Source organism: Littorina saxatilis, unplaced genomic scaffold (genome assembly GCF_037325665.1).
Source record: "Littorina saxatilis isolate snail1 unplaced genomic scaffold, US_GU_Lsax_2.0 scaffold_149, whole genome shotgun sequence".
Lineage (NCBI taxonomy): Eukaryota > Metazoa > Mollusca > Gastropoda > Littorinimorpha > Littorinidae > Littorina > Littorina saxatilis.
Genome location: NW_027129425.1, coordinates 83759 through 97500, shown reverse-complemented (window position 1 = coordinate 97500; position 13742 = coordinate 83759). Strand labels below are relative to the sequence as shown.

General features: G+C 43.3%; 2 protein-coding genes across 2 annotated transcripts in view; one reads left to right on the top strand and one right to left on the bottom strand.

The window, feature by feature from the left end:
- Positions 1–3379, bottom strand: part of LOC138957690 (prestalk protein-like) — a 101778-nt gene extending 98399 nt beyond the window's left edge. The window contains exon 1 of the mRNA XM_070328750.1: positions 2591–3379. Coding sequence (XP_070184851.1) covers positions 2591–2641 — 51 coding nt within the window. The 5' untranslated portion in view covers positions 2642–3379. The remainder of the gene's footprint in view (positions 1–2590) is intronic.
- Positions 3380–11537: 8158 nt separating this feature from the next.
- LOC138957688 (prion-like-(Q/N-rich) domain-bearing protein 25) overlaps positions 11538–13742 on the top strand; it is a 33637-nt gene continuing 31432 nt past the window's right edge. Inside the window, exon 1 of the mRNA XM_070328749.1 lies at positions 11538–11546. Coding sequence (XP_070184850.1) covers positions 11538–11546 — 9 coding nt within the window. The remainder of the gene's footprint in view (positions 11547–13742) is intronic.

Below are 13742 nucleotides of genomic sequence, written 5' to 3'. Positions count from 1 at the left end.
GACATTGTTTTAGTCCGATTGTTGTTAGAAAGTCATTACCGTTAACACTATTCAAATAAATGTTAATGTCTGTCTTTAAAGGTCAAGGTAACCTGTAAGTTCGGAACTATTTAAATGATTGATAATGCACTGTAGGTGTTACATTTCATTAGTATCTGGAGAACATCCTGAACTTAGGTAAAATGAGAGAAGTGAATACGCAAACCCATCAAATCAAAATATACTTCATGGCTTCTAAAACTCAAACAGCTTTTCATTGCAAGAGGAAGTGAGTCAAACTGAGCACTGCACGATTGTATTATTCAGCCAGTAGGCCTACTGATCTAAAATTCAGGTGACGCCCGTCACGACGAACTGCTTCCTGTTAGTGTTAACTAAAAAAAATATTATTTAACGTCTTACTAAAGTTTTCATTTAAACTCACGATTTTACTACACCCTAACGATCGTTAATTTAATCATCTCCTGTTCATGTTGTGACGAAGTCGGAGGGGGGGGGGGGGGGGTCGGCGGAGGAGGGAAGCCGGTGGTAACGGTTGTTATTGTTCCTGGTTGTTAGGTTGTATAGATCTGTGTGTGTGTGTGTGTGTGTATGCGTGCGTGCGTGCGTATCTGTTTGTCTGGCGGGCAGACAGACACATAAACACATACATTATAGGGGGATAGAGACAGTCAGGGACACAGACAGACAAACACACAGGCACACACACACACAGTCAGACAGGAAGGGGGGCAGACAGACAGACAAGCAGGCAGATATATACTAGCGGAAAAAAGTTAGGGACGGGCCACTGATTTCCCCGCTGACTTTCATTTGTTTAAAACACCCTGTTCTTTCGTCAGCAAAATCAAATGGCTGTCGCATGCTACACGCCAATGGGTAGGTTATGCTGTGTTAGCAGGAAAACTGCACGGGACTCCCGGGCGCAGAGCTGCAGCACGTGACTAAAATAGCAAAATCGCCAAAAAGTAGGCTGTTGTTTGGCGTGCGCACGGGTAGAATAAGGCAGGTAACATGGCAAAATTGTTGTGCACATGCAAGGACAATCCTTCGAGTGTGAATTGTGATCACGAACTCGGCTTTATAAGCCGCCGATTTTCTGCGAGCTGCCATCTCCTCACCATGCCTGCCAGACGGAAGCTGACAACATTCAACCGAGGAAGAGCAATTGCCTGGCTCCACGACGGCGTATCCAAGTGCGAAGTGGCCAGGCAAATTGGGGTATCGCATTCAGTCATTGTAAGGCTGAATCAACGGTTCCAGACGACAAACAATGTCGAGGAGAGGCCCAGGTCGGGTCGCCCCAAAAAGACTACTCCTAGGGAAGATCGTTTCATCCAACGGCAGGCGCTGCAGCACCGGGCCACCACCTGCAAGGTCATCAGAGGGCAGTTACGGGAGGCCACTAACATCAACGTTAGTGAGAGGACCATCGGCAACCGCCTGCATGACGCCCGGCTGCGGAGTCGTCGTCCTGCTGTGCGTCCCCTGCTGACACAGGCTCATCGCCGGGCTCGTCTGGCCTGGAGTCGCCGCCACTTGAGATGGACGCGCCGGGACTGGGCTCAGGTCCTATTCAGTGACGAGTCCAGGTTCAACCTGTACCATTCTGACGGCCGGCGCAAGGTCTGGAGGCGTGAGGGCGAGCGTTATGAAGACGACACAGTGCATGAGAGGGTGGCCTTCGGCGGGGGCTCTGTCATGGTTTGGGGGGGCTTCAGCCTTCATCAACGCACCCCCCTGTACCATGTGGTCGGGAATCTCACTGGTCAACGCTACAGGGACGAAATTCTCGCCCCTATTGTCTTGCCGACCCTGCAGCAGATTGGCCCAAACGCCGTGTTTCAGGATGACAATGCTACTCCTCACAGGGCCAGGCTTGTCAACGACTACATCCAGCAAACCGGGGTCGTCAGGATGGATTTCCCTGCCTGTTCGCCAGACATGAACCCCATTGAGCATGTATGGGACGAACTGGACAGGCAGGTGAGGGCCAACCACCAGCCTCCCAGAAACCTGCAGCAGCTGCTGCAGATGCTCCAACAGGAGTGGCAGGCCATTCCACAGGCCTTTTTCACGAAGCTTATGAACTCTATGCGGTCAAGGTGTGGTGAACTTGAGCGCAAACGTGGCGGACACACCCATTATTGACCTCATGAAAGACTTGTTATGTTTATTTGTGACCCCTCTGCTGTTTGTGGACATGAATAACCGAATCGGCTCGATGAAATAAACCCAAATTTTGCATTTGCGTTGGACATTGACTGAAGTAAGCGTGTTCCAAATTTCCGTACGATATGTTCATTCGTTCTTTTGCTGTGATTGCGTGTGTGAACCGTCCTTAACTTTTTTCCGCTAGTATATTAGAGTGAGGTCATTTTTTTTTTTTATATTTTTTTTATATTTTGTGAATCTATAACAACAAATCCTTCAACAACATCCGTGTACAAAATATGTTTTCATGTATGGTTTCCTGGCTACTATCGTGACATTTAGGGTAACATAAGAAACTACTACTCAAAACATTATAATTTCAGTAACCCGCCGGCTGTACATCACTTGATTGTCTAAATCGACTTCAATTACTTACCGGAATCAGCAGCAGTACCCACAGGTGTCCAGGTACACCCGGTCTCTCCATGTCAAGTTAGGTGACAAATGGTGCTACTGATCTCGCATTCGGTTCGCAGCTGTGGTTCAGGTAAAATGGCAGACGTGTTTTCAACCCGGTAGTAAATTCCACAGATATCAGGCAAGAAGGTAACCAGACCTCGTTCAATGGACAACACCCTTTTCTGCTACCCCGCTGTTAGCTGCACTGACGTAGCTCCTGTGAGAAGGTGCAATATAAATTGCAAATCATGTCAAACTACTTCCTCTATGAAACTACCAGAGTGCTTCGATCGGGTTTTATATCCTCGTGCGTTGAAGGGTTCCTGAGAGAAATCAGAACGATGCAAAACACAACACTCGACAGATTATCAACTGCCCTTGAATTGTACCTCTTCAGTTGACACACTGTACTGTCGCGGTGACACACATTGGACACAAATCCGCTAGGCACAACACACACACAGCCAGACAACAACACAGCTGACTTGTCAACGCCGGCCAAAGCGGCGTACGATTGTTTGACACCACTACACCTTCAAGCTATTAAAAAGTTACGATCAGTGACACACCCCACCGCACAACAGGTTCATTCGATCAATGGTCGACCCAAGTACTTTCGGATTTACGATTAGAACGTCACAAGACACAGTCGCGCAATGCAGTCCTCTGACAAACACGCTAGTATGCCAACCACAGTGTGCGTATTTTACTTCTGGGTACATCGTCGCACTATCTGTTTTTACTTGCGCGATTTCTTACTTCCTTGTCCGCCTGTCTCTGTGTCCTCGCCATATTCAACACGTGTGACCGTGTGTGTGCGTTGTGTGTACCTAGTACCTGGCTTGGCAGTATTGTCTCACCTAGATTTCGCTACCCTGTGAAAAAAGGACATCTCAGTCACGGACGATGCAGAACAGCCACAGGCGCATGACAGGTTAATGTTGGGTTATAGCGCTAAATTGGCCCAGCCGACGCCTACTGTATCTATAGCTGTAGTAAGGTTTATGTGTGACAGTCGCCATCGTGCGTGTCCTGTTACACTTTAGGTCAAGTTTGGCTCGAAACTGAACTACAGGTCAATAATTCGCGCTACTATGGGCTTTTATGGCTCCAGTGGTGAACCTTCTAACAAGCTAAAGAGCTTATACTAATACACACTTTTGGTTTCTTTCAACAATAAAAATGTAAAGCACAACAACAAACAAATCAAAAAAGGTGTTCTGTGTTGTTGCGTACGTCAGTGCAATTCAAACTATAATACATCACTCACATCAAAATTAATGAACTCGCATTTTCCCTTTATACAATGCATTGTATGTACAAATGTATAAATGAGTTCTTACTTCAGCTATCTGTTAAAAAGTAGCAGTTGTTTGTTGTTGTTGTTGGTGTTGGTGTTGGTGTTGTTGTTTTAAATTAGTTCCTCTTTAGGGCGAGTGCCAGATGTAAAAAAAACGCAGATCACTTCTTACTTTATTACCCAGGTGAAATAACGAAATATCATTGTAAATCTCTCTCTCTCTCTCTCTTCCTGAAGAAGTCTCCGGTTTTTCACAAGGACCAAATTGCACCCGACGCTCAAGCCATTCAAGATTACATGCGACTAACTTACCTGCATGGAGTCGGGATACAAAAATAGCTTGCGACACAACTCTCTCAAAGGGATACAAAACACTGGGTCACCAGCAGTCACAGATATAAATTGGCCATGTCTCCTCCCCCTAGCTGGTTTGTTTGTCTGCATTTCTAAGCTGTGTCGCGCATACGCACACACGACTTTCAACAACCTGAACTTTGTGCGTTCAACAGATGTTTGGAAGAGCACTGTTTGTCTAGAAAAATTCGGTTTCAGTTTATCACATACATACATACATACAGACAGACAGACAGGCAGACACACAGACACACAGACAGACACACAGACACACACACTCTCTCTCTCTCTCTCTCTCTCTCTCTCTCTCTCTCTCTCTCTCTCTCTCTCTCTCTCTCTCTCTCTCTCTCTCTCTCTCTCTCTCTCTGATATGTCTATCTGTCTATCTGTCTGTCGACCTGTCTGCCTGTCGATCTCTCTATGTCTGTCTCTCACTGTATGTTGTGTTATGGAGTGGTATTGCCCGGTTTTTAGACAATCATAAATGCCTCTACACAACTCTATAAATTTAGTATTTGTTTACAGACTTGAATGTAATCTGAATAGTTGTCCGCTACCGTAGCTTACAAGGCACAAGCGCACACGCACTCACACACGCAAAAACCTGGTGTTAAATGGATCTTGACACTGCCAAGACTAATTATTATTGTTTACAAAGCTTTTTACATCACAAAATCATTTCCGGGCTTCGACCATTACTCTAGGCCGACAACACCGCAAGAAACTCTACAGTCCAAGACGCAGACACCTTTTGGCTCAAACAAAGCAGCTTAACAGGTAAGACGAATAGGTATTCTACTTTATTCCCCCCTCTGCTTCTTTGCCTCTGTAATCTTGTAGGGGTAGTTATTTTTCGATAATGACCCAGCAACCAAACAAATAACGACCCAGCAACAGCCTGAATCCTCGATAGTGCAATGGGTTGAGAGGTTGTTCTGTTTCGGTACTACTTTTTACGACTGAAAAGTTCCGAACGCTCTAATGTACGAAGTATACATCTCTGGAGCAAACAATACAAACATACTGCATTTAAATGAACAACTACAGGCCTGAACACATGAATCTCCATATAAAATCCATGAGTTCGGTTGTTTTCTGAATCTCATCTGCCGTGCCGTCAAGCCGTTCATCACAAGCAATTTCCCAAGGCAAGTAACTCATACTTTGTCTAGCGACAAGAGTAGTTCCCCTTCTTTTCACTCAGTTCCTTCGACAACAGACTGCAATCCGACGGTCAGTTTTCAACAATATTTCATTTAATAAACAGATCACACGCAACCAAATGCACACATCTCATCAATTTAAACAACATAAAGGGGTTTCATACACTATTTTCCCCAGAAAACTGAACTTCATACAGTTTTTAACGTTGGAACACGGGTGCAAAAGTTCGTCTGCTAGTCCCATTTGACGAAAAAACATTATCCTAAGCGATACTAAAACATATACAGAACACACAATATCTGCCTTTGCCGCCACGGCAGAATAACAGCATATCTGTGTACTTGATTTTAGCCCAAAATAGGAAAACTGACAAGAAGTGTTAACAGAATGGAATGATTTGCACGGAACTATACAACCGCGCATTAATCGATCGCCTGCGCAGGTTGACTGGTTGAGAGAATAGGATTCGATCAAACTTTCGCAAAAAAACTCCTCTTTTCTTTGAATAACTGAAGAAAGGAGGAATAAAGAGGTTACACACCTCGTCTCAGTGATTATCAAAAATAATGGTCTCAGTTCGCGGTCATGAAAAAGCTCGCTAAAGCTCGCATTTTTCATGATCCGCTAACTTCGACCATTATTTTTGATAATCACTGAGACTCGGCGTGTAACCTCTACGTACGTTACCCTACTGCCATCTTTCGGCCCTCAAGATGTTGGTATGGCTGTAAGTCCTTCAGACGACTGACAAGGATGCACCAGTCCTCACGACACCGCAACCATTGCTTGACGTAGTCCTTGATCCTTCCAGTTCGTCTCGGCGGCTAACTGTAGAACCCTGCCAGCTCTCCATGCCATGGTCATGTACACCAAGCCGCAGTTGACTGGTTCAGTTCAGCCTCCGGCGATGAAAACCCCCCAGTTGGAACACTGTAAAGTTTATAGTCCATAAGTCAACTTGTCTTTAGTTTCTTTCACTCGCACAATAAAAATACTCACTCGTCCAACATATTAAGCTGCATGAGCCAATATAATTATTTACACGTTAATTCCTGTTTTCTAAAACCAAGAAAACGTTACGTAAAACCCTCACATGTTTAAGCAGTGTAGCACAATAGCTTAGGCCTACACAATAACGTTAAACACAGAAACAGTCACTCTTCTCACATACGACAACATGACATGAAAATATAACCGGTTTCAAACATACCTCAAAAGAGTGTAAAGCCAACATTTAGTACAGTCGCCGGCCTGGCATGAATATGAAAATGGAAGATATCACGTAGACTGATAGGGAAAGATCGTCAGTCTTCATCCTTCTTCAGTCAGATACCTAAAACAGGAGCCCGTCTGCTAAAGTGTTACGAAAAACATGAGTCGAGCTTGGCTCCTTGACGGCGACTGATTTTACAAAGTCGTTCTTGCTATGACATTGCCAGTGAGCTGTCGCCTGCATTACTTGCACGTGAAAAACCTTGTCAGTTACACAAAGGTTCAACTGCGGTCAACGCGACGGTATGCAGCCTATAGCCCTTTCCAATGTCTGACCATCGCTATAGTCTATTCTATTTACAACAATACACATTACCAAAAATACGAGTAAACCGCTTCGTAACATGTTGATTGTGACTCTTTGCGGTGTAATGTACTTCGTTGTGCCCGTTCCTGCAGTTTTAGTGAGAGGAGACTGTAAAAGATGCCTAGCTATGACATCTGTATCCTTGTTATCACTATTTTAATCATACAGACACAGACTCGACCCCCACCCTTACCCCACCATCGCCCCTTCGTTCTAACCTCGCTTAAGTCGCAACAGAGGGGTGATGGTGGGGTGGGGTGTAAGGGTGGGGGTCGAGTCTGTGTCCGTACGATTGAAATAACATGCTTTCAACAATTAAATGTCATTAGTAAGAAGTTGACCATTTTACTATTGCGTCATGCCACTTTTAAAATCGAACTGCTGCATGTAAAAAGGACAAGTCGCTCACACACAAAAAGAAAACAAACCGGAAACACAAATAACACCCCCCCCCCCCCCCCCCCCCTGCCATCCACTCCCCAATACTGTGTAAAGCTATAAGCCTTTCGCTGGGTATCGGCTTTATCATTTAAAGAAATGCACGAGGAACTGGCGGACGCGTAAATGTCGAATGTGAAAATATGAAAACACTAATAAGAGGGAAGAAGAGGAAGATACGAGAGGCTCGCGCTTGTGTTGCATTTCTATAGCAGCGTCGGGACAAGCTTGCTCTGTTCAATTCAGTCACTGCGAAACTGACACCGAGTGCCCATATGTTTCAGCCATGCCCTTGTAGGTGACATTTTTAGTACAAGGAAGTGCACTGATAACCTATATCAAGAGTCCACTAGTCTGCCTTAGAAACACTAACACAGATACTCGTAACGAACGTGATCGTGTCGTGATTTGTCATAAAAAGGTTGTCATATGGCGTCACACAGCGTCCACATTATGCTTCCTTTTACTATATCTTGGTATGATCATGAAAGGAAAATTACGCTTTATGCTCGCGTCTTGTATACACATTCGTCGTCATGCTCGCTACGCACAAAATTAATGCGTTTCATTACAGGTCGCGTAGATTGCGTTTACAGTGACCTTTTCCGCTTAATAGGAATCATGTTTCCTGATGAGTTTTGGGGCGTTGGCTGTAACTATAGGAGGGAAATTAAGTTGCACGACAGATTCGTTTCTATTTCTTATTGACCCTTAGTCACAGTATTGCTTACAAGCTGTTTAAAAGGTAGCTTCTGAAAGCAGAAACACAGTACGGCGAACAATCACAGCTTAGTTGTTCTCACAAATATGCATAAACCGAATTAGTACAGCACACGCACGCACGCACGCAAACACACGCCGCACGCACGCACAGAAGCACGCACTTCACTGCCTGCATTCTGTTGAGTCCCGTTCGTTATCTGAAGAGGATAATTTGCTCGTAAAATTCGCCATAAACTCCACCAAATGTATATCCTAAACAACGAGGGCATTTAAAAGACTTAAAACGTGCCTCAAAAAGCATACCGAGAGCCAAGGAAAAGCCACTTTTTAATTTTATTTATTTTGCTGTCGGTGTCGGTGGTGGTTGTGGTGGTGGTGGTGTGTGCGTGTGTGTGTGTTTGTGTGTGTGTGTGTTTGTGTGTGTGCCCGCGTGCGTGCGTGCGTGTGTGTATATGTATGTGCCCGCGTGCGTGCGTGTGTATATATATATGTGTGTGAGTGTGTGTGTGTGCGCGCGCGTGTGTGTATGTGTGTGTGTTTGTGTGTGTGTGTGAGAGAGAGAGAGGAAATAGAGAGAGAAACGTTGTGTTTACACACACACACACACACACACACACACACACACACACACACACACACACACACACACACACACACACACACACACTAATACAAATACGAACAAGAACACTCACTCACTAACACAAACCCACACATAGAACACCTTACACTGTCAACATGCTTAAAGCGGACGCAAAACAATGTTAGGAACACCGTTTGACAAAAACAAGCAACCAGCTCTCTTGATTTTTAATTTAATTACCTAAAATGAATGTCATGTTGTATATCGAGGTTGTTATCAATCCCTGAGACCAAAAAGTGTTGATATCAACTGCCTGTGGCCCTCATTGGAACGCAGCCATAAAAACACACAAAAGGTACATTCAAACGTCTTTAGATAGAAGTCTTGCGTGTGTGTTAGGTGCATTTATCTTCCTGCTTGGTGCGTCGTATTGCGCCATTGTAGCTTGCAAACTGCGCAAACATTATCTTGTTTTCATTCATCATGTATACCAATCGATTCCATGGTCTGTGCGAGCAGATTCTGTTGATCCAGGTCAGTACTAGTTTGAGTAGTTTGGCTTAGTCAGATTGTACTTAATTGGTATGTCAAAGCAGCACCGCCCTGATATGGCCCTTCGTGGTCGGCTGGGCGTTAAGCAAACAAACAAACAAACAAACTTAATTGGTACAGAATAATCACGTATAAGTAACCTCTCACCGTGTACACAAGCTTTTGTTGGTGACAAATTTGAGGATGCATAGTTTTTTTATAACGTAAAATTACTCGTATCTGACAAAAACTAAAGAACTAAAGGAAGTGTTTTACTGGAAACTAGACACACTCTGGATGCAGACATTGTCACTTTGAATGATACCCGGCCTACATCGAACAAGAATGATTAAACTATAACTTTATCCCCGAGTACGCTAGTACTAGGGCTCAGCAGACTTTAATTGTGTGTGTGTGTGTGTGTGTGTGTGTGTGTGTGTGTGTGTGTGTGTGTGTGTGTGTGTGTGTGTGTGTGTGTGTGCGTGCATGAGTCTGTACTCGTGTGTGTGTGTGTGTGTGTGTGTGTGTGTGTGTGTGTGTGTGTGTGTGTGTGTGTGTGTGTGTGTGTGTGTGCGTGCATGAGTCTGTACTCGTGTGTGTGTGTGTGTGTGTGTGTGTGTGTGTGTGTGTGTGTGTGTGTGTGTGTGTGTGTGTAAGAAAGAAAGAGAGAGAGGGAGGGAGTGAGGGAAAGAGTGTGTGTGTGTGTGTGTGTGTGTGTGTGTGTGTGTGTGTGTGTGTGTGTGTGTGTGTGTGTGTGTGTGTGTGTGTGTGAATGCCTGAAGAGTACTCGGGTCCAGCGCGAGCCTTTTTTCTACGTCATTTATTAATACAGTATTACAACCAGAGCAGAGTGAAGGTTCAATTTACGCATCACTTGCAAAATTTTATAACTTTCTTTTGCATACTTACCCGAGTGCCACTCGTGATACATGTATTGGCCCTACATTGTGTATTCAATGCGTGTGGGTGTACCCGTTCTGCAGCTTATCAACAACACACACAAAACCTCAACACATAGCTATCTTTTTATACCACAGGGGTACCCAGAAGCCTTGCACAAACTTGTCAATCCACAAGCTGTGGATGAAAGGGTACTCAATTGTGCTACAAAAGAATGGGGGAAAGAAGACACACTCAACCAAATGGAGGACGACGGTATTTGTTAGAAGCATGGCCAAAGATAGAAGATAATTGTCGTAACTCTTAAGAATGTCCTAGATGCGACAGGCTAGAACAGTTTTCAGTGTTTCAGGTTGCGGTTAAAGGCGGATAGACGATGTTGGACAATAAGTCTGTCGGGTTTGTATCGGTTGCGAAAGATCAAATGTACTCTTGAAAACTTCGAGGGAAGTTTTCCTACGCGACATTATAGGTCGGCCACAAGCGAAGGCTTGTGTTTCCACACGTGGAGAAGGAGACAAACTCCTCGCTAGTGACTGGCCAATATGTCACATGGGAAAGCTTGTCTCAATATTTACAACAGTATACACACCACATACAAACCCGGCAGAGTTATTTCCGGACTTCATCTATTGCAGCGTCTCAAGCTAGAAATGAAGTGACACAGGGGGGGGGGGGGGGGTGGGGCTTATGTATGGTAGTTGAGCAATATTGCCCGTAAGTACAGGTTCTAACTTCCATCAAAAAACCAAAACAATCTCATTGTATTGCATCTAAGATAATGATACACTCTGTCCAAGAAAAACTGAGGATATTGCCTGTGATTACAAACAAGTTATAAAATTTGAAAGAAACATGTGAATAATCTCCTCTTAGCTGTACCAGACGACAGTTATCGCCCTTGGCTAAAATGTACCGGTAAATTAAAATAATTTGTAATTTCTTACACGTTCAATAGAGCAAAATTAATATAAAAGCTAGGATCACAATTACATCTGCAGATAACCTTCTTCATAAGGAAGTTTACTTTTGAACAGATTTTGTGATAATACGCACGCAAGATACACAAGAAAAGCAAATGCTTTCAAGACTCTCCTTCGTCATTTCTCATTACAGTGGAACCCACCTTTTTTTTTAGACCCCTACCCCTCTCCCCCACAATAGGACCCTCCCTTCCCCATCCGATAGAAGACTCCCTCCCTTCCTACCAAGTTTCCAGCGTTAAAATCGACAGAAAATCAGAACAGTTAAGACGGAATAAGTTTTGCGTGTCATTGAAAAGAAAAATCAAATTTGTATCAAAAACAGTCCGTATTGTTCACCTATCTCGTCTTACAATAACTTATGGCACGATGAACGCTGTAAGTATCATGCAAGCCATACAAGGCGGTTTTCGAAGCCGTTTTCGCGGGTAGTGAGACAACAACAGTACATTTCACTATCTCCACAACGCATAGCCTTCAGACGTTCGGCACTTTGTGCTACACGATGTCGTTACATGCGAACGTAGTAGTCTAAAGTCATTTGAGGCCTGTGCTATGCTGTTATGTGACATGCGGGGTTATATAAACATATATACCAAGACATGTCTTCACAACACATGTCTTTCTACGAACACAAGGAGTTTGAAAGCCTCACTCTGCCTCAGATGAGGTTTACAGAACGATGGACTCTTTCACGAAATAAACAATTCTAACCTTATCGAACACACTTGCACTTGCATTTAACAGCATTAAACGACACAGTTCGTTTGAATGGCTATTTAGCTTGCGTAAACCACACACCAGTTTTCGTGGTTTATTCAATACCAGAGCGATCGTGGACCCGTGTGACCCACTTTCCCTTTTTCTCATACGTGATGAATTAAATCGTCAGTTGGTGGTTTCAATGCGACTCGCTGTATCTGCAATAGCACGTTATTGTGTACCTCTGAATCTAAAATGCAACACAGGACTGCGTGTGGCACAAACTGATTGGTGGGGGTTGACCGTTCAAAGCAACTGGCGATATGCAGAAAATTCGTTGCTTGGGCAAACACGACCTTGCATGAGCTGCTTCCGGGCTCTCTTTTTTCAAACTTTCAAAACTGCGAATTGTACTGATCTTGTTTTGATGGAAAAAAGAATTATTTTGTGATTTAAGAATGTTTGTCTCACATGCTGTCACTTTATTATTTAGCTTTTACAAGTTAGTTCTAGCGCCAAAACGAGGCTTCTTATTTGTTTTATAGAACATCCCTTTCTAACTGCACAAAATAAATGGTTTGAAAATGTTTCACTCTCAACGGAAAGCAGCCAGGATGCTCCCAAGATGTAAGCGTTCAAATGGAAGTATGTTTTTACTGTCTGAAAAAGCTCGGGAGGCTCAGGGATCAGAAACAGAAGGTTTACGGGAGGCGGATGGTGGCTTTAAGAATGTATCAATGTAAACATATAAAGGAAAGGACGAATAACACAACCTGATCCGTAAAAAAAAATAAAAAATAAAAACCTGCTAAAATACGCATTTATTGTGTGAAGAAATGACTCACTTACTCACGCTTTCAGTCAGTCGCGCAGTCACTCACTCACGTACTAACGCACTCACAACAATGACGTATAATAAGGAAACAAATAGAATCATCAAAACAACACTCAATCCCCATTCTTGGCTCTTTCATAAATGTGTTCCTGTTCAAATATTTGTGAAACGATGACATAGTACAGATTTTGCTATTTTCGGTAAAATGTGTAACTGCTGTTCTGGAAAATCAGTTTGAAAATGCGTTCTATTATCAGGGAAAATGTACGGGTTTCACTTCCGTTTTGGTTCAATGGATGCAATGATTTAATTCGCCATTAGATGTTTGCTAGCAAATTTGGTCAATTGAAAACGCAACAGACACGCGAACATGATGACACACCTACAATCAAAGTGGTACACAAGCAGTGATGGAGAAAGAGTGTGTGTGTGTAAGAGAGAGAGAGAGAGAGAGAGAGAGAGAGAGAGAGAGAGAGAGAGAGAGAGAGAGAGAGAGAGAGAGAGAGAGAGAGAGAGAGATTTAATTTCAATCATAATTTTTATATTTTTAATTTTCAGAGCTTGTTTTTAATCCGAATATAACATATTTATATGTTTTTTGAATCAGAACATGATGAAGAATAAAATAAAAGTAATTTTGGATCGTTTTATAAAAACAATATTTTAATTACAATTTTAAGATTTTTAAGGACCAAAGTCATGAATTAATTTTTAAGCCTCCATGCTGAAATGCAACACCGAAGTCCGGCCTTCGTCGAAGATTACTTTGCCAAAATTTCAATCAATTTGATTGAAAAATGAAGGTGTGACAGTGCCGCCTCAACTTTTACAAAAAACCGGATATGACGTCATAAAAGACATTTATCGAAAAAATGAAAAAAAATCTGAGGATTTCATACCCAGGAACTCTCATGTAAAATTTCATAAAGATCGGCCCAGTAGTTTGGTCTGAATCGCTCTACACACACACACGCGCACAGACACACACAGACACACACATACACCACGACCCTCTATGTTAAACAGGTTTAAAAAGG